The 21,115-nt window shown below is 37.0% G+C and overlaps 1 protein-coding gene across 1 annotated transcript in view; it reads left to right on the forward strand.

Annotated features, from left to right (window-relative positions):
• MYBPC3 (myosin binding protein C3) overlaps window positions 1-18,508 on the forward strand; it is a 59,519-nt gene extending 41,011 nt beyond the window's left edge. The window contains exons 26-35 of the mRNA XM_051622493.1: window positions 1,123-1,257; window positions 2,425-2,592; window positions 3,936-4,024; window positions 7,696-7,891; window positions 12,333-12,472; window positions 13,242-13,401; window positions 13,946-14,082; window positions 16,674-16,860; window positions 17,823-17,865; window positions 18,383-18,508. Of these exons, the coding sequence (XP_051478453.1) occupies window positions 1,123-1,257; window positions 2,425-2,592; window positions 3,936-4,024; window positions 7,696-7,891; window positions 12,333-12,472; window positions 13,242-13,401; window positions 13,946-14,082; window positions 16,674-16,860; window positions 17,823-17,833 (1,223 nt within the window). The 3' untranslated portion in view covers window positions 17,834-17,865; window positions 18,383-18,508. The remainder of the gene's footprint in view (window positions 1-1,122; window positions 1,258-2,424; window positions 2,593-3,935; window positions 4,025-7,695; window positions 7,892-12,332; window positions 12,473-13,241; window positions 13,402-13,945; window positions 14,083-16,673; window positions 16,861-17,822; window positions 17,866-18,382) is intronic.
• The last annotated feature ends 2,607 nt before the right edge of the window (window positions 18,509-21,115 follow it).

Below are 21,115 nucleotides of genomic sequence, written 5' to 3' on the forward strand. Positions count from 1 at the left end.
TTCCCAACTGCCTTTGCCTCCTGTGTGCTGTTCACAGTTCTTGCTGCCATTTGAATAAGAAAAATTTTGACACAGCTACAGAAAGGAAGCTGGGTGATTTTTTAATATTTCTTTTTTATGTTTACAATAATTTTAGGAGCTAAGATAAATTTCAATCAGTTGCACAATTTATAAACCTGTATTTAACTTACTTTATATATTAAATATTTCTAATATGTAAAATATTTTATGTATATTCAAAACACATGATAGTGTGGCATTATGGCAAACATTTCTAGAACGATTGGTTTTACGCTATATGTACTAAATTTTATGTTTCAGCACTCTAAATGTTATTTTGAAAAAGTTAACTTTCTCTTTGCTTTTTGGAATCAATTATTTCACAGTAGCATTTGTGTGCATTTGGGATTCTCCTGTAAGGGGTTTTCTTGATTGCTTTTAATTAGTTGACAACAGTCATGCTTAAGAAGACAATGTAGTGAGTAGTCTTTCTGAAATACAGATTTTAAGAGCCATGATGCTCATGTTCTGAAAATATATGAAGTAGCTATATACAACTGAAGTGACAATTCTTCAGCTCCAAAATACTTTTCTCAGGCATATCTCTATTACAAATGTGCAAATTAGAACAAGTGTTTCTGTAAATATGTAGTCATAACTTTTGATAATTTTCTCTACTGTTAGAGGAAAATGAGTGAAGTCAAATTTAGCCACTGATTAATTTGACCCTCTGACTATGTCAGTTTTGTCGAATTACAGTCAGGGTGTAAATACAGCATACAAATTCTATACAGTTTTATTTCTAAATTTTTCTGCAGACTTCTGTTGACAATTTGATTTTCTTCTACAACTCATTTTTTTATTGGGTCTTACTCATAAGAGAGCATATGTGAATAGGAATGACTATCCTTAACCTCTTGTTTCCCCCTATTACAGGATTCTTATGTTGCACTTCAATGAAGTATTAGGTGTTACATTTTACCACTGAACTTCAGCTAAATTTATTTTAATAAAACAGAGAGCAGTATACAATTCAGCTGTTAATCACTCCTTCTCTAACCTTTGAACTCTCACAGTTATGCTACTGTTTCTTACCATTTACTTCTGCATATTTCCTTATAGCTCCTCCAAGTGAACCAACCCACTTTACCGTGGAAGATGTTTCTGACACCACTGTCACCTTGAAGTGGAGACCCCCTGAACGGATTGGAGCGGGGGGATTAGATGGTTATATTGTGGAATACTGCAAAGATGGATGTAAGTAAGCACAAGTACTATGCAGCTGCAAATGCACATTATTAAAACACTACAGTTGCTTCACTGCAATATCACAATAAATTAACCATATTCAGTATCATTAAATTTGAACTCTATGACTAATATCCTTGCCAACCATCACCAGTTGTTCCACATGATTGTAAAACCATGAAAATCATCAACCAAAACCTCTTTTTCACAAGTCATAAACTTTAATACAGAAAAATACTACAATAATACCAGTGCTGTTCTATAGTTACTGCTATGCTTTTGTAGCATTCACAAATTGCATATTCCTTAAAACCAATATAACAACATGTCTGTAGCAACATCAGTCAAACTTTCCAATAAATATTAGCTTTTCTCATTTATTACTTGTGGTCTGATAATAAAGAGTATACCTGCACCACATCTACAACACTCAATTTACTGTGATGTTACATTGTAACATTTATCTCATAAAAATAACTAAATTTATTATTACTTTTATAATTAAATTTCCTCTGACACTAAGCTCAATGACCATATAGCCTACAACTAGAGTTTTTACAGGGTATAATGTATCATGAAATAATTTATAGTCTCTAATGAGATACCATCATAGAATTACCAGAATCCCTCTAATTATTTTATCAATTATATTTTTGTCATTAGAATAACTAAGGAAGCTCTAGGAATTATATTCTACAGTGTCAATTGAGAAGTTAATAATAAATTCCAACAGTTATGTGATCTGTTATTGTTTTCAGCGTATGTGGCTCTCACCATTCCATTTGGAGATATATCTATTCCAAGAAAAAAAATTAAGGCTTCACTTTCTTACTAAAAATACTTCCAAAGTTCTCCGCTCCCCTCTTGTTAATGAATATTAATGTAGAGAAGCCCCACAGCTCTAAGTCTATAAAACAGAATGCCAAAGAAACTACCCTTAATTCCCTTACCTTTAACTATTTTGAATAAATAAAACATACACATTCCTCAACTCCATGTGTAAAAAGATCTTCTAGATCCGGAGTTCTTTCTCCATCTTAGTTTATTCCCTTTTAAGTGTGGTTTTGCATGTTAAATTCATTTTACCCTAACACAAATTTATGTTCACTATTATAGACAAGGCATCAGTTTGGGAAAATAATGTATTGTTACAATATGCAAATTGTGTATTTGCAGCTACAGAATGGATTCCAGCTCTTCCTGGCCTAACTGAGCGTACATCTGCACTGATTAAAGACCTGGCCACAGGGGACAAACTACATTTCCGTATAAAGGCTATAAACTTGGCTGGTGAGAGCGGAGCAGCGATAATCAAAGAGCCCGTTACTGTTCAAGAGATCCTGCGTGAGTATCTAGACAGAATAAATCTTATTATTTATTTCCTCTGGTCAAAATTCTAATTATGTACACATGCATAAAAACCCCTGGGACTGATAAGCCTGTGTCTTCTTATGAGAATAATACACAGACAACTCTTTGTTTGACTAGGTACCCAGTATCTTTTGGTAAGAACATTACTTACATTGTCCAGATCCTATATTTCTAAAGCATAGCTCTTAAAACAAAATCCTACTTCTTACTTTAAAAATATGCACATCTTACCCCTTGCAATGGCACTATCAGAATTTAAGAGACGTTTTATAATATTTAGCATTCTGCTGGAAAAGCTGTTATATTACTGCAAAATTACCATGTTGGCTCTAGCAAGAGATCTATTTAAATAAAAGCAGTTATCTGCACTTGATTGTTGTATGTTATTAGTTAATACCCTGTGTATCACCCAACAGCAGTAGATTATACTTAATTTGACTGGAGTCCAAAAAATATCAAGAGCTGCTAATAGTGGATTCCTCAACCTTGACTCACATTAAGTGTCTGCCAGAGTCTCACTGACAGTAAAATGAGTGTAAATGAAATGAAGTTGTAATGCATCTCAGAACCGATGGACATGAAGATAGATACTCCAACTGTATGTTAAGAAATTCTTTCTCTAAATGACTAGTAAAAGAATAGGGAACACATGGAGAACACAGAAAGCTTTCCAGTGAGGTAGAGGAAAGCAGGGACAAGATGAAAAAACATGCACCATGGCCCTCTTTTTGCTAGTGACAAGTAAGCTGCTACAATGAGACTTCAATCCTTCCATCTCAGAGAAATAACTGAAAGACTGTAGAAAGGTAAAGAAAATCCATTGATTGCTCTGCTTTCTAAGTCCATAAATATCTCCAAATGGCAATTTACAAGGAGCTGAAGTAGCAATATAGCAATAGATTAATAATAGTGTATAGTCACTCTTTAACCCTAGTTAACCCTTTGTCCCATCCATTCTACTGACCTGATAGAGTTCTCCAAAGAAAAAGTCCACATAGAAGGCTCACACGTAAGTCACCCAAGGCCAGCATTTCAGAGGTGACAGTTTCACAAATCCTGCTGTCATTGAAACCTGCTCTGTTTTAAATATATAACTGAGATTTGCCACTAAATTTGTATCTATTAGTCAAATAGACTTGAAAGTACTTAGAGAATTAACTACTCCCTAACTGTATAAACAATGTTTGCACAATTTTATTATGTTTACAAGTATCCAAGCCTCTCTCTCTTCTTTGGTGTTTTGTCTTATTTGTCCTATAAGTAACATGTCAAATTATAAAAAACATTGTATTTCATATATTAATGCTTCACTGCAGAGCGTCCCAAAATCTGGTTGCCACGCCACCTCAGACAGACTCTGGTGAAGAAAGTGGGTGAGACCATCAATATTGTGATCCCTTTTCAGGTATTTATCAGTTTATATTTTGTCATGGCTATTTATTATTACTTACCTAAAGTAGCTTCCCTTATGCAAGTTCCCATTGCTTCACTGCTTAAGCAGTATTACATAAAGTATGGCTGCTGGTTTAAAAAAAATATCTCTCAAACATGAAAGAAAGGGGGCTGAGGAGGAATACCACTCTTTTTTCAGTCACAATTTTTTTTTTCGAGTCACAGTTTCTTCCATAAGCCTTTCTTTTGGGGAAGAAGAAAATGTAAGTGCAAGCCAATTCTTGCTTATTGATCACAGAATTAATCTTAAAGAGAGAAGCATACAAAAACATAAGAATTCAATTAACTACTCTTCTGAAGGCAAGGTACCTAATGGCCAAATTCTTTGCCAGAAGCGTGTATGTTCCTTTCTGAAAGGCTGACTACAAAAATCAGAATTAGTACATAAAAAGAGTATCGCAGTTGGCCCTATATAGAATCTCTGTGTTTACAACTAGCAGCTTGGGTATTACTCTACAGGATCTCAAGGTGTAGAAAACACAGCAAGCCACTATGGCATGCAGAAAATTATTAAAATATACACACAGATTGACCTAACCAGTTACCCTATTTTTGCATACTGTACAGCTTTAAACACAACTATAATGACTGCTGCATTTTTTGCAGGGCTATAATATCAACACAGTGCAAGAATTAGTGCACCAAAGGGAAAGGTTTTCTGAGTGACATATAGGAAAAGAAATTGCAGATTCTGCCTCTGACAGAGACATCCTCAGTAATACTAGATATACCGTTCAATCTAGTTCTCATTTATAACTTGAAGAAACTTAAAATTTCTCTGCTGTCCAGGGTCGACATTTATGAAAATGTAAGCACTGTTGTTAGTGACAAGTTTTGAAATTCTCATGTAAATCATTCTCATGCTGGAGAAATGCAAAAGCAAGGGAGACATATATGCACACTTTACCCATATTCTTTTGTTTGAGCAGTACAAGCAAGAAAAAAAATTAATCTATATAGGAGCAAAATCTATGTAAAATAAAATACAATGTGCCTTTTGCCCTGTGGTTAGTGGGTTACATGAAAAGTTGTTTTTTCACGAAGATATATCTCATCAGTAAACAGTTGCAAAACAATACATGGAGTAACTGCCTTAAGTTGCATACGTGCACTACTTTGACATAATTATAGGCTTGTTTTTTTCTTTCACATTTCTTATCTCCAAAATTGTTAAACTGACCCCTTCACTGAGGTCTAGGCACATGCAAAATGCAAGATTTTTACATCCAAGTTATGTAAGTCTTTAAAAAACTTGAATTAAACAAACAGGTATTTTTGCTGCTTCGCTAAGTTGAAATAAATTTGCACAAAATTGACAAGCTGTCTTATAAGCAGAGGAACTGCTAAAGTTTGGGAGTTTATAGATCTGTGTCTTACGTCCCCTGTATCACCATCTGCGCAGCATAATAACCCAGCTCTTTTGCTTAGAGCAGCCTCATTGCAATAGTCCAAGAGATCTGCCAGTTCTTTACCCCCTAGGTAGTCCTTAGCTGACATGTCCTCAGTTCCCCGGACTAGAAACAGTACATGTAGCAACTAATCCAGAGCTTTGCTTATCATGCCTGATCATTCAGCTGTTGCCAAACAAAATTGATAAAGACCAAATCTCCTCTGACATTTCCTCAGTGGGCACACTAACTGAGGTTTTGGTATTTCACCCTATCATCATTTTTCACAAATGTACTAAGCTGATCTTAGAGATTTCTAGTGCACTGTCTAGCTATAGCTATAATTCTCAATACTGCAAAAACTATTTAGAATAAGCAAAACTGAGGATCTTCCAAAAAAAGCAAAGTAGAAAGAACATTTCACTTTACATTTTGAAAAAGTTTAGATCACTGACCATTTCTATTCAATTTACTCAAGAAAAATACTCTAATCAGATATTACTGCAATCTTCAAATTACAGAAAGAAAACAGGAGAAAGTACATAAACACTGGAATTACTGTGAACTCTGAGCTAGGGAGAACAAACAGGTAGATTATCTAACTAAACTGTAAGTCAGAGTCTTCAACTCTTTACAGTTTCTGTGCAACCGTGCCAGTGACCTCTGTGGTCACTGCTGTATCATTTAATACTGAATTTCTATTAAATACCATGTCAAGGTATTCTGGGCTAAACACTACTTGCAAATCTATTTAAATCTTTAGATGAAAATGTACAGAAAAGGACAAATATCACATTATTACTAACCATTTTTCTGTTGAGTGCAGTAAGCAGGTGGGAAAGGAAGGGAATTAACACAGTCTTGTTTCAAAATTAACTACATGGGCACATGATTGAAGGGATATTATGTGCTATTAGTGGATAAAATTCACAGTATTACTGAGCAGTCTTCTTGCCCATCATATGTGTGAATATAAACATCTAAAAGCATTTAAATAAATTCTTCCCTGGCAGTAAACTCCCTGTAGTTTATCTGGTGTGCTACTTATCCTCTTTGTCACTCACTGTTCTCTCTCAGATTACCTATTACACATTGCAGAAATTCAATCCTCTGAGATAGGTATTAGGAACATGCTTTCTATGTGTTTATGCTTTTCACAGTCTATAAATATAAGAGTATATGATAACCAACACATTGAACACTTGCAGCCTCTCACTGGCACTCAAAAAAGGAGATGCTGTGAGTGAACATATCTGAACAACCACACTAGAACACCAGCAGCAGCAAAGTTTGAGTTATAGTTAGGATATTTCTTATGATAAAGATAATGGTATCAGTTCTCATGTCCATTTTTTGCCAAGATATTTAGGGCTAGATCCTCGACTCACCTCATTATTCAATTCATTTAAAACTATTAAACCTTGTTGGAAAACCTAGCCAAGTATTTGTCTTGACAGATTAGAAATGTAAATAAAATTTCCATATAATTATACCATTTTAAGTAGATGGGTGTTATTTGGAAAGCATTCCCTTAGCTAAAGTTTTCAAGCAGAATCCTCATATCATTTAAAAATGCATACATATGTGGAAAGTAAAAGACAGTCAGTTCTTGTCAAGTTCACAAAAAAAATCAGACACTGATATGGAACAAAAAAAAAATATCCAAACAAACAACAACAAAGCCAACAAAAACATAAGCACAAAAGTGAAAACAAACAAACAAAAAACCCAAAACGAACAAACAAACAAAACCAAACACTACAACACAACATGCATCCTTCTACTTATTCACGAATCCCTACTATGCCTTCAACTAAAGAAGGGAAGCCATGTCTTCCTCTAACAGCCAACAAATTCCTCAGATATTAAAGACTTCTGTTACTTGATAACAATCAGACTGAGCCAGATCAACTGTTGGCTGCACAGATGCCTGGAAAAGAGTATCAGACCACCACAAGTATATTTCTTCTGGATGTGTTCTCAGTATAATTTCATTCTCTTCTGTAACTATAATCAAATGGCATCCTCAAGACCTGATGCCACTGAACCACAGAGATGGAAGCAAATTAATGTCTGCAAGAAAACGGAAATTGGAAAGTATTTAAACAGTTTACCATCTCAACACTGCATATTAAATTAGGCTTTCTAGACTTACAGATCACTAAAAAACAGGAAAACAAAAATGGAAACCTTTTATAGCCTAAAAAAAAATATAAATCCTTCTTTTCCTCTTCAGGGTAAACCAAGACCCAAAATCATATGGATGAAAGATGGCCAAACTCTGGATTCCAAAGATGTGGGAATTCGGAACAGCAACACGGACACAATCCTTTTTATCAGAAAAGCAGAGCTTCACCACTCAGGAGCATATGAAATCACTCTTCAGATAGAAAACATGACTGATAAAGTTGCAATAACAATTCAAATAATAGGTAAGAACCTGACATCATCCAAATTAAACATTCCATACAAACCAAAACTGTGGACACACTGAGACAATCTGAAGATCCAACTACCTCTGAATTCTTTCTCTGCCAATGGTTGGTGGCAGATGGCTAGGACAAATCTAAGAGCAGGGCTAGCATGTCACTTTGTTTTCTTAGTATATTTTGAAAAGATCTGTCCTGCAAACATTTGGAGGGAGACGGATTATCTGTGTGCCCCTTGATTCTTGGGGGATTTTCTCTTGCATTACTTTATCCAGTCAATTTTTTAATCCAGACCTAGTTTCAGAGTCTAAATATCCTTTTGTCAAGGCCTTTTGGCTTATGTGTATGTACAACTGTGTATTTGGCTTGTTTTGAGTCTCTGTCCTGATAATGTCATGTGATGTCCACATAGTTTTGGACCGGAAAGAATATGAATGATCATTTATTCACCTTTTCTGTGCTGATCATTATTTTATAGCCTTTAGTCACACTCCCCTCAGCTAACTTTCTGAAGTTTTGGACTTTGTTTATTTTCCAAAAGATGTCCTTCCATATCTTTGATCATCTTTATCACCTTCTGGCTACCACTTTGAGAATGACACAAAAAAATTGAGAGTTCTGGTGTTCTTGAGAATAGCCATATTGTCCTCAAGGAAGGAAACCAGAACCCTAGAATGGATATACTCCTACTGGGTTTCTTCAGCAGATAAGGACAGTGAAGAAAAATCATTGCACTAATATGCCTCTACTATCTGAGAATTAGAAATTGCGAGACACATTTAATGCCTTACTCTATTGTCTAGTTAGTTTGAGACTTAGTGGAGGCTTTTTCTCTATTATACAATTTCTGATCTCTTTTCTAGTGTCATTTAAATGAATTGTGGGGCAGGCTTTAAACTGAAGGATTCAGGGGATGGGGTCTGAAATAGCAATGCTCGTGCTATTACACCCAGCTGGGGAATAAGCCATGCCAACCAGAGCAGCACCAAATGTTCTTTAACTGCCTCCCAAGAGGAGAACCAGAAGGCAAGCAACCTCAAGGGTGTATATGGCTATGGTGGAACTTCTTGTCCCCCATTTGGGGAAACTTGCATTACCTCACTGAAGTAAATGCCTATGCATCAATGCCCACAGCACAATGAATAAAAAGGAAGAACCAGGAATCTGTGTGCAGTTGCAGGGCCACGATCTCATTGCAATTACAGAGACGTGGTGGGATAGCTTGAATGACTGGAACACTGTCATGGATGGCTAGGTACTTTTTAGGAAGGACAGGCCAGGAAGTCAAGGAGGTAGAGTTGCTCTTTAGGTAAGAGAGCAACTGGGAGATACCAAGCTCTGTCCAGGGGCAGATGAAAAACCAGTTGAGAGCTTATGGGTAAGAATTCAGGGGTGTGCTAATATGGGTGACACTCTTGTGGGTGGTTGCTGATGGCCACCTTATCAGGAAGTCAGGCCCTTTTACAGACAGGCTCTGTTTGCCATGGGAGACTTCAATCACCCTGATATCTGTTGAAAAGGCAACAGAGCCAGGCACACACAGTCCAGGAGGTTTCTGAAGAGTATTGACTTCTTAACACAAGTGATGGAGGAGCCAACGAGGAGATGTGTGCTGATGGACCTTGTACTAACAAAGAAGGACTGGTTGGGGATGGGAAGGCTGGGGGCAGACTTGGCTGCAGTGACCAAGAGATGGTGGAGTGCAGGTTCCTGCTTGGAAGAAGCAGGGCAATAAGTAGGGTTGCATCCCTGCCTTCAGGAGAGCTAAATTTGGCCTCTTCAAAGACCAGCCTGGAGTAGTCCCATGGGTTAGGGCTGTAGAAGGTAGGGGCAAGCCAAAAGAGCTGGTTAATATGCAAACACAACTTCCTCCAAGCTCAACATCAGTGCATCCCTATGAGTAATCAAGCAAAGGAAGTAGGAGACCTGCATGGATGAGCAAGGAGCTTCTAGAAAAACTCAGATGGAGGAACAACGTTTACAGAATGTGAAAAAAGGGCATGGCCATGTGGAAGGAATATAGGGATGTTGTCAGGGTATGCAGAGAGGTAACGAGGAAAGCTAAAGCCCACATGGAATTAAAGCTGGCAAGGGGTGTCAAGAACAGCAAGAAGGGCTTCTTCAAGTACATTGATCACAAAAGGAAGACTAGGGAAAACGTGGGCCCACTTCTGAATGAGGAGGATTCCCTGGTGATGGAGGATAAAGAGGAGGCAGAGTTACTGAATGCCTTCTTTGTTCCAGTCTTTCTTTACTGCTAGGGCGAGCCCTCAGGTATCCCAGACCCTGGAGGCAAGAGAGAAAGTCTGGAGAAAGGAAGACTTTATTTTCCCTTGGCCAAGAAGAACCAGGTTAGAGATCATTTAGGCAAACTGGACATCCACAGATCCATAGGCCCTGATGGGAGGCACCCAGGAGTGCTGAGGGAGCTGGAATATGATATTGCTAAGCCACTCTCCACCATCTTTGAAACGTCATGGGAAACAGGAGAGGTGTCTAAGGAGTGGAGAAAAGCCAGTGTCACTCCAGTCTTCAAAAAAGGCGAGAAGGAGGACCCAGGAAACTACAGGCCAGTCAGCCTCACCTCCATCCCTGAAAAGGTGATGGAACAGTTCTTTCCAGATGTCATCTCTGGGAAAAGGTTATCAGGACTAGTACACGTGGATTCACCAAGGGGAAATCGTGCTTGACCAATCCAATACCCTTCTAAGATGGCGTAACTGGCCAAGTAGATAAGGGGAGAGCAGTGGATGTTGTCCACCTCGACTTCAGCAAGGCTTTTGACACTGTCTCCCATACATTCTCATGGGTAAGCTTAGGAAGTGTGGGCTAGAGTCGACTGTGAAGTGGATTGAGAACTGGCTGAATGGCAAAGTTCAGAGGGTTGTGATCAGGAGCACAGATTCTATTTGGAGACCTCAGCTGAAAGAATAAACGGGTTTCATTTAATTCCTGACCAAGGGAAGGGGCTTGTAGCATATGCAGATACTTCTGCAAGCAAGCCATCTATTCCGATTCTTGACTCTCAGTTTTTCATCAGAACTACCTCTTCAATTCTGTCAACAGCACTTTTTGCTCTCTAGATTGTGTTTTCCCAGCAGGAGAGAAGTATGGGTAATTCAGGCACTCTTTCTGTACTACTAATAATGATTTAGGTGCTGGAGAAGTGCATGCTGAAAAGCCAGCCCAGTTTTCAGAGATATAGTCAATCAATCAGTGATCTTTTTGAGGTGCATCAGCCACCCTCCCTTGGCAAATGTCTACTTAATTATGGAGTAATGCTTGTAGCTTGAGCCAGTATCTTCTCTGGAGTTAGGCAAGCATGCAGGTAACCAAAAGCTTTGATTCCAAAGGACATCAGTGAAAAGAGAATTACAACGTTATGCTTTGACATACAAAGTCACAGTTTCCCTAATAACAGTCAGAGACTGATTTATTACTGGTATGCATATCCTTCTTTAAGGAATTAAATTACAAACAATCCATAACTACATTCCCTTGTGCTTTGCTCAACTCAAACCCACATCCATTAGATTCTTACAATTTTGTTTTTCGAACTTCACTACAAAAAGGGGAAACAGTTTCTATTCAGCTGTCTAGAATGGTCTCAAACTATCCTTCTCTTAATCACAAGACCATCTACCCAGACCTAGTGATCATCTCCCCACAGGCCCTGTAACTGTAAGCAACAATCTAACATGCCCAAAAAGGGGAACTAGAATCTTCAAGATAAAACTGACAGGAAAATTACTTCATAAATCTAAACTGAATGTTACATCATTTGACTAAACAACATTGATATAAATACAAATGATCGTTAAAAGGAGAAAAACTGAAAATTACTATAATTTAATATATCTATATTCCTATATATATGTATCCAGGTATCTTAAAATGGACATAGACTATGGTATCTCTCTGAGAGTTCTAGTTATTACAGAAAAATGTCACTAGTGGGCAAGATGACAAGCACTGAGGCAACAGGTGTACTCCCAAATGGATGGCTCTCCTTAGCTGAGAGGAATATATACCTAGTTTCCTTTGTTGTTTATATTACTCTCAGTGTATCTAAATAGCTGAGAAATTTCACGGAGGTAACAAAGTAAGTAATAAAACTGTAGTAAAAGAATTAAGAATACCCATGCAAGTAACACAAACTTTGTATTCCTTTTTAGGGAAGAGTTTGTCTGGTTTGTATATTGCTAATTCTACTGTGCTGACCATTTCTCGGTAGGTTTCAGGCCTCTCAGAAGGGTATCACAATGGTATTTGAAAATTTCCCAACTTTCCAGTTTACAGTTTCAACTTCACATATGAAGTGCATTGCTATGGGACAATTACAGATTTCCACCAAGTTCCATTTTGTTCACTGCATGGGAGAAAGTGACAAAGCTCTTAGATCTTGAATCAAAAACTAAGGGCGTTTTTCATGTCTCCTCTGCAGACAAGCCTGGTCCTCCTCAAAATGTAAAGCTTGTAGATGTTTGGGGATTTAATGCAGCCCTGGAGTGGACACCTCCACAAGATGATGGCAATGCACAGATCTTGGGCTACACAGTCCAGAAAGCCGACAAAAAGACTATGGTAAGAAACTGCACTGAGTCAGTTACTTTGCTTGGAGCTTGAATGACTATCTGCTCTGGGAACATAGAAACTGAAGGGAAACAGCTGAATTAATGACAATCAGTTGCGTGTCCAAGTTGTCCTGTGGCATATCAGAGGGAGTTAAACGCTGAAGAATAGGATCTAAAAAACCTAAAAAGACTATGTATAGAACTGTATAAAATGCCCTGTAGAAGATATAAAAAGAGAGACCTAGCCTGCCCCATCTCTGGTGGTGACTGGACAGATAGCACTACTCAGAAGGCGGAACTGTATTTTTTATTTTTAGTTATATTTTTTTCATAAATGAAGGGTAAAAATTATGGGGAGGGAGAACAAACTAGACTTGAACACAGATGCTGGGTGTAGTAGGGTATACTCTGGGAGAAGTATGTATGCAAGTCAAACTGGAAAACATCTTTCTCATGGAAGCCCCTGTCAAGCAGTAAAGTTCTGAGGACACATCCTCAATTAGGTTCCCAAGATATCAATAGGGCTAAAACATACAGAGGTGTTTGGTTTTTTTCCCCCAAAATGCAGGTATTCATACATCTATCCAACCAGGCAGAAAATAAATGAAAACAGATCAGCTGATCTTAATAGGAAGCAACAAAATACCCATTTCACAGGCTAGTGTTAAATACCTCTCTACCTGTCTTTTCCTTGTAGCCAGAAGGATCTCTCCATATCAAAACTAGCACCATGTCTGACTTCTCATAGCATATTTCTAAACAGTATAGTCTTGTTACAGGAATGGTATACTGTTTTTGATCACTATCGTCGCACAAACTGTGTAGTGTCAGACCTGATTATGGGAAATGAGTATTTTTTTCGAATCTTCAGTGAAAATTTGTGTGGATTGAGTGAAACTGCTGCAACCACCAAAAATCCTGCCTACATCCAAAAAACAGGTAACATATTCTTCAAAACAAAGATCACGAAAGCCACTAAGTATAGAATTAACACACTGGTAAATGGAAAATACAGCATTACTAAATGCACTGCTACAGATACTATCCTTACTTATTAACTAGCATTTAGAAAGTATTTTAGCATCCAGAGTCCTCATCCAGACAGAACTCCTGTACTAACACAAATGTCTGTTGAAAATATTTAATCACACAGTCTTCCTAAACTATATTAAGAAAATAATACAACTGGAGGGGTGTTATATTCTGGGGGTTAAAAGTTTAAGCTGTCTGTGGTGAAGCCTTCCCCTGCAGACATGTGGCTTTCTTATTTTTAACAGAAGCTGAAAACCCATGATTGCCAGGACATCCTACTTTAACTCAAGCATTAAAGATGAGGTGTATTTTAGAGTGAATTTAAAGATTTGTTGTACATGCCATAGCTTGAAGCTTCTCCGAGTCATGCGGGCAAATTGACAAATAGATTGTACACAAGTCAACAGAATTTAAAACAGAGTTTTTACTGTTTTGTTTCTTTGAATTGCAGGCACCACTTATAAGCCACCTAGTTACAAAGAACATGACTTCTCTGAACCTCCTAAATTCACTCATCCTTTAGTAAATCGTTCTGTGATTGCAGGATACAACGCCACCCTCAGCTGTGCTGTAAGAGGAATCCCCAAGGTACAGTTTACTCCAGCTGTCATTGATACTGTTACAAGCCAAGATGCTGCCTTAGAATTCATGCCAGTTCAGTCTGACAGGAGTACATCACCACTATATTAAGAAAAAAGGTCACCCAATTACTTCCCTCCATAACTGGTGCTTAGCCAGAATGCCTGGTGCAAGCATTTGTGTGGTTGTGCAAAGAACCAGTGGGGCAATACAGTAAAACAGAGGAAAGGACTCTCATTGCTTATGGTAACACCATACCACTGGAAATGTATTATGTGTACATAAAATCTACTCTCTGAAGAAGGTAAACAACAACAACAAAGTGTATTCTCACAGTGTATACTTTGTTCTCTTCAGTCTTTCAAGAAAACAGCAGCCAATATAATATATTGTTCCATTAACCTTAATGATTTGTAGGAACACCAGTTTTTCTGTTATGTCAATTCATCCACATAATTTATTGAGAGTCTAAGCTATTTTGCAAAATTAACTAGAGTAAGACCTGCTGTCATGTGTGACATTTTGTGGCTTTTTTTGTTGTTTTAATGTCACAGGAATATTTTCTCAGTCTAAATATATGTGTTGAAGCCTCTTCAAGAAGTAAAAAAATTTGTGCTTTTTTGTCAGAAACAAGCAGTAAACCTGTAAAAGCTAGGAGCTAAATTTAGGTTTCTCAAAAAAGGGAAATAGGGGTTTTGTCTGCAGTGAAGGAATTTACCGTATTATGACATAATCTTGTTGTAACTTTAAATAAGCACAATGACAAAAAAATGCATTACCCTTTATCCTTCCCCTTTTGGATGCTTATTTCCAGCTCTTCTCCCTTCCTCATGCCTGTACAAGGATCTGATCACTGCACAGCAAAACATATAAGATAATTGCTCAAAGTTCAAACAAATAAAGATAGTCTTAATGCAATAATTTGCTGCAGTTCATTGGTCAAACTCCAGACAAAATTCAATAAGGAACCATACTCACATAAATATCTGCAAAAGAGTAAGAATACGATAGAAGAAATACCAGCACCTTCACTATGCACTTCAACTTAGATTCATCATGAAATTAGTGTTAGTGATGATATTCCCTCCTGGTAAACTGACTTTTTTGTGCATCTGTATCCACTTCATTCAGCTTCCATGGTTTTAAGAAGATTCTAAGAAAAACGTTGCATTTTATAGCTGTTAAATACAGTAGCCACAGGCTTTTGAATGTGAGCATGCTAACTCTTCCTTCCACATTAGCCTGAAGGCTACAAATAGTCCTCATTCTTCAGTACACCTAACACTCTTAAAGCAGCTTTTCCAAATACATTCTGTACTTGAATTGCCCAAATTGGCCTTAACAAGATGTTTCTGTACCCGCTGCAGAACTCTGGAATGGATCCTTTTCACAGAGAGTAGCTTATGTTGACAGAGCTGTTGAAATTCAGAATAGCTATAGATTATCAAACATAATATGCAAACATAAGGCAGCCCTGAGGAGAAGGACCTGGGGGTGGTAGTAGATGAGAAGCTTGACATGAGCCACCAGTGTGATCTGTATGGCATTAAAAAGTTACCACTTCAAGTACAGCAAATATTCATTCTCTGGCAGCAGTGTTGGGAAAAAAAAAAAAAAAGACACATACCCAGAAAGATAAAGAGGTTATAGAAAACAAGCAAAATGTGTTGAGGCAGGAAAAAATCTGGTTGATATCTTTAAAGAAAATTAAGCATGGCAACTGAGATGCATGGAATTGCATATCACAGGTCAAAGACACAAGAGATTCAATGGATTTGAATGCACTCTAAAACAGTACAGTAGTTTTGGGGTTTTTTATGAGTGAAGAAACAGAAGATGTTAGTTCTGAAAGTAAAGCAGATGAATGCTGAGCTTGGATTTCTACTCTTTTTAACCTATTTCTTCACTATATGAGCTTGGATAAACAAAAGCAGTTTGCTTTCTATCAAGGTTTTCCTTGTCAAAATTCATTAATAAAAATTAAAGACAAATTTTCACATACCAGAAACAAAACAAAACGGCTTGAACTGGTACAGAGCCAACCACTTTATGGCTCAGCTGAAGCCAATAGGAACTTTAGCAACTCCACAGATTTCAAAATAAAGATATGCTAAATGGTTTGGAAAACCCTTTCCCAGTCTAACCCCTTAGCATCTGTCCTGGTTTGACCCGAGTCAAACAGTGACAGCATCCTAAGATGGTCACACAGGATTCACAGACCACTATGACACTTCTGCTCTGATAATCTCTGTAAGATACTTGAGGCATTCAAAGATATTTTAATAAGAACAATTAAATAATTCCTAAAGGAATTAATTTGTAGCCAGTTTGTAAGGTTTTTCTAAATTTTCAATAAAATGGGGTACAGACCTACATTCTCTACATGCTATTTGAAAGTTAAAGAAAATACTGAACATTTGCATTATTAGTTTCATGAGTTTGCACTGAATGAGGACAGATTCCTTGAAAAATTAACACTGCTGTGTAATATATAGCCCTCGTAATGCATAAACCATAGATGGCTGAATTAAAGCTGTAAGAACAGTAGTAAGTCTTCCATTTCCACCTTCTATTTTTTTTTTTTTTTTTTTGTTCTCCAGCCAAAGATATTCTGGTACAAAAACAAAATGGATCTCTCTGGGGATGCCAAATACCGCATGTTCAGTAAACAGGGTGTGTTGACCCTGGAGATCCGGAAACCCACTCCATTTGACGGTGGCTGTTACACCTGTAAAGCTGTTAATGAGTGTGGGGAAGCTGAAATAGAATGCAGACTGGATGTCAGAGGTAATCAGACAAATCTTACGGATAACACTAATACTGCAATGAAGAAAGAGTAATGGATATCTAAAAAAATAAACCATAATTGCCCTTTATCTAACCCTGACTTCTTCGGTAGTATATAAAAAGTTTGTTAATTACATGCACCAGCAAGACTGTGGTTTTCATTCTACACTGTTGTTCTAGAGTCAGGTTACTTGCTAGGTAATACAGGTATGAAGGTGAACAATTATTATAATTCTGACAATATTTCTAGAGAAGATACTTATTAATGGAATGGAGGTCTATCTACAAACACTGTGTTTTGAGTAATTTTATTATCTTTTGTGCCATACTTGGTAATTCAAAGTCTTAAATTTATTTTGTTTGTCCAAAGGGGCAGGAGGAGTGGAAAAAAAAAAAAAAAAAGTCACATTTACAACACAGTAAGAAATATTGACTACATATTTTTGGTAAAGCTGCTACACATGTATCTACTTGTCAATACGAATCAATACCAGAAAAAGTTGTGAAAGCAACCTGCATAAAAGCCATTTGTGGAGATCAGTGTTCAGCATGGCAAGCCTGAAGGTATTTCCACACAGCACAGAGTTCAACATTTTACTCAGTTACTCAGTGCTAAGTTAGAAATGTGTACACAGTAGCCCCTGCAGTGCTGGGCACTGATATCCTCACTGGGGTCTTGGCAGCAAGCAGTTCAGCTTAAGACACCTCACCTGCAGTTTAATGGCCAACTCAAGTATTTCTGTCCAGTGTTTTAGGGCACAGTGAACACATGGCTCAAAGCTTAATAATATCATCTTCCAAAGCTTGCTTTAGGAACATTACATCTCCTTAAATAACTGGAAAAAACATCTATTCTAAAGCTATCATACTTCACCTTCAGCACCAAGTCTGAATTTAAGATTAGCATCCTCTTACATGTTGCAATACCTTAATTTTTATTTTTTTTTTCTTTCATTCTCCAGCACCTCAGTAAAACTCTGCATCTCAACTCATCTGCAAGTCAAGGTATGCATCAAAATAATTCAGCTGGATAAAGGAGCAATGGCTGTTTGGGTACATATAAGATGAAACAGTTGTTAGATACTCATGCTAGAGACTTTTTTGAATTATTACAATGTTGGCAGGGGAGTGTGTGTGCTGCTTTTGATTTCTGTTTGTTTTTTCAATAATCATACTAAGAACACATTCCTGCAAAGTAATCTATTTGGTTTACTTTGAAGTCAGGATTTCATGGCTCTCAACCTTTAACACACTGTGCCAGTGTAAAAATCTGTAAGAACAACAGAACACTTAGCTGACTTTCTTAACTCACAACAAGCACTCGCTCTATGAGACTGCTCCTTTATTAACATAGAGCTAAAGAGTATAAAAATCTGTGGGCATTAGTTTAACCAAGCAACTAGAGATAAAATTGCAATTAATCTAGAAGTGTACATTTTTTTACTTTAAAAAATTAAATAGCTATAATACATGTAAGGAAATGTAATTGACAATAAATCTTTCTCCCCATTCTCTGTCTCAGCATTGGAATGGAACTCGAAAAGACGAAAACTGAAGAAATTAATGAAGGATAGTTTCAGTTACATTTAGGATTCCTGTTAATCTTTAATTAATTTTATGTGTAGTAGGAGGTAACAGTGTCTTGTAGTGTCGTGCTTACTCAGCATGTTTTCAGACAACATTTCCTCTTTTCATACATCTGTTTTAGTTACACTGCCCCTGTCTCCATGTGAAGAAATTTGGGGAAATCAAGATACAACTTTCCTCCCATTACAGACAAAAGATATTTGAAAAACACAAAAATTACAATTACATGCAAACACAATCCATTCCTAATGTCCTAAATGAACAAAAATTCCCCACTCCTACAGTTCTCTCAATTTCCTCTTCTCTGTTTATTACGAACAATGTCAGAATTCTAAGAATACTAACTAACAATTTATAATATTTAAATCACCTTTCATTATACTGATCTCTGCATAATAGAAAGTAACTTGAATTCCTACTGCTTTTACTGTCAGTGCTTGAAATATCCACTTCTGTGGTCTTGAGCAGATCTTTGCAGAACAATATCGAAAACACACCATTTGGGAACCTCTGGCTAAAGCTACTGTTCTGACTTATATGGAAAATAGTTTATTTGATAACTACTGGTTTTCTAGCTTTTAAAAAAGACACAGGCACAGAATTCCAGTTATTAGATGTTTCTGCAACCAATCATAGACATCCTATAGAGACAATTTTGTACACCAAACAAAATAGTGAAAGATGTAGCAAAGAAGATTATTTGCACATAAATTAACTTTCAAAACAAAAAGCTTGTGTTAAATGCAATAAACTTACTTTCATCAAGTGCTACTGAAGGCTATTGAAATGGTATTTTATGTATTTTTGCAGGTAATTTTGTCTGATCAAATGACACAATAGCATTTCTGGCTTCTCACCTTCTAGTTTGAATAGTAATTGAGGTGGTTTTTTTGGACCTGCAGTAGTTGTTAGTAGTTTCTGTCTGGAACGTACTTTTTCATGATCACAGTACAAGGGAAGATGGAAAGATAAAAATTAAATCAGAAAGCACTGCCTTTTGGAAGAACCAACACAAAGGGACTAAAGTAATACTACTCCCCCGCCTCCAACATGCCAGTTGAGATAGCAAAGTGTGTCAGACACATCACGTTAGTTGTACTAAACACATAAATATGTTTTCATAATAAAAACATTGATGATAACGAGATGTGTATTTTGATTATTATAGTATTAGAACAAAGAAGGATACCTCTAAAACCAAAGTCAACTTATCAAAGGTTAACACTTGACTGTTGCACATTGTTATTATTTAACAAATAAATATTATGGAAAATATGCAAACAAGTTTACATTGTTTCATACTTTTGTTTTCTGAGCAACACTGTTATTTAAAAAATAAGACAGGTGCCACAGTTAGGTTCTGTACCAAATACATTCTGTTATCATTATCAGAAAGGTATTTCACACAGAGAGTATACTGTCATGCCCTGTGTTGTTAGTAAATTAGTTTAATCCAAATCTGTTTAAAACTACTTAAGCAGATAAACATTCTACTTTCTAGTTACTACATACTGTTAGAAAGAAGTGTGCAGGGTAAGATCAACAGGAAAAAAAACAAAAAACCATAAGCCATACAGTTAAAAAAATTCTTATCTACTAGCATTCTCTTTTAGCATACTAAGTGCCTTTCAGAGGTGACAGCAACTACCATCAAAAACAACAGTCCTATTGAAGTTCTTTCAACAGTTTTCCTGAGACAAAAAGCTGTGTTATTGCTCAAGTGAAAAATCCTTTCATGTGAAAAATATGTGACTTAGACAAACATAACCTCTTCAGGCCTATTATTACTTTCCAGTTGGATGTGAAACTGACTCTGATGCTGCCACAATTTCCATTTAAAACCTACTAATTCCACCTTCTTGCTGCTAATACAATGCACATGCCATTCCTTCAAAGAATTTACCGCTAACTACATACCAGGAAGAGAGATACTTAGATGTTTTTAATTAAAGTACAGAAGACTTAGCTGAAACCTCGGGATGTTGCAGAGCATTAGTAAATACACAGTACCACACAGCACAGAAATAGTCAAGCTAGCCCCATGCTTCACCTAAAACTCTACTTAAAACAAATGTTAACCCAAAAAAATACTGAGATGCTAAGTAACATTTCTAATACTCAAACTACCTCAATTCAGTGTCATTGCCTGCTAGCCAAATAAACCCTCAGCTGACACTGCAGCCCATATAGCAGACATTGCACACACCACAGCATCAATTATGTTTCATCCTGAATTTCAGCACTGTTATATAAACACTAAAAAACAATGTTTAATTGCTCCTGGCAATGGGAAGCTTCACTTAATACTCTTTATAAAAGTCACAAGAGGGAATTAAATTGCCAAATGCAAGCAAACCTTACCAGAATTCCTTCTCTCCTTTTGTGACTTGAAATAACTTTAGTGCTCAAATCCTCACTTCTCAAAGACGAAGGATCAGCTCCTTCAAGCCTGTATCATTTATTTTCTTACTTACTGCCCTTACCTAAAACTTACTGGAAAGGCACAAAAGGCAGCTTCTCAGCAAGATGCTGAGGGACTGAACTTCAGAGCAGGGATACAGCGGGGGGGGGGTTGCCCTAAATGCCAAGGCCTGAAGTTTGGGTAGTGGCTGCACCAGCACCTGAGGAGGATTTCAAATCCAGCCCTCTGCAGGGGCTCGGGGGGGAG

This window comes from Apus apus, chromosome 5 (genome assembly GCF_020740795.1).
Source record: "Apus apus isolate bApuApu2 chromosome 5, bApuApu2.pri.cur, whole genome shotgun sequence".
In the NCBI taxonomy this organism is placed as follows: Eukaryota; Metazoa; Chordata; class Aves; order Apodiformes; family Apodidae; genus Apus; species Apus apus.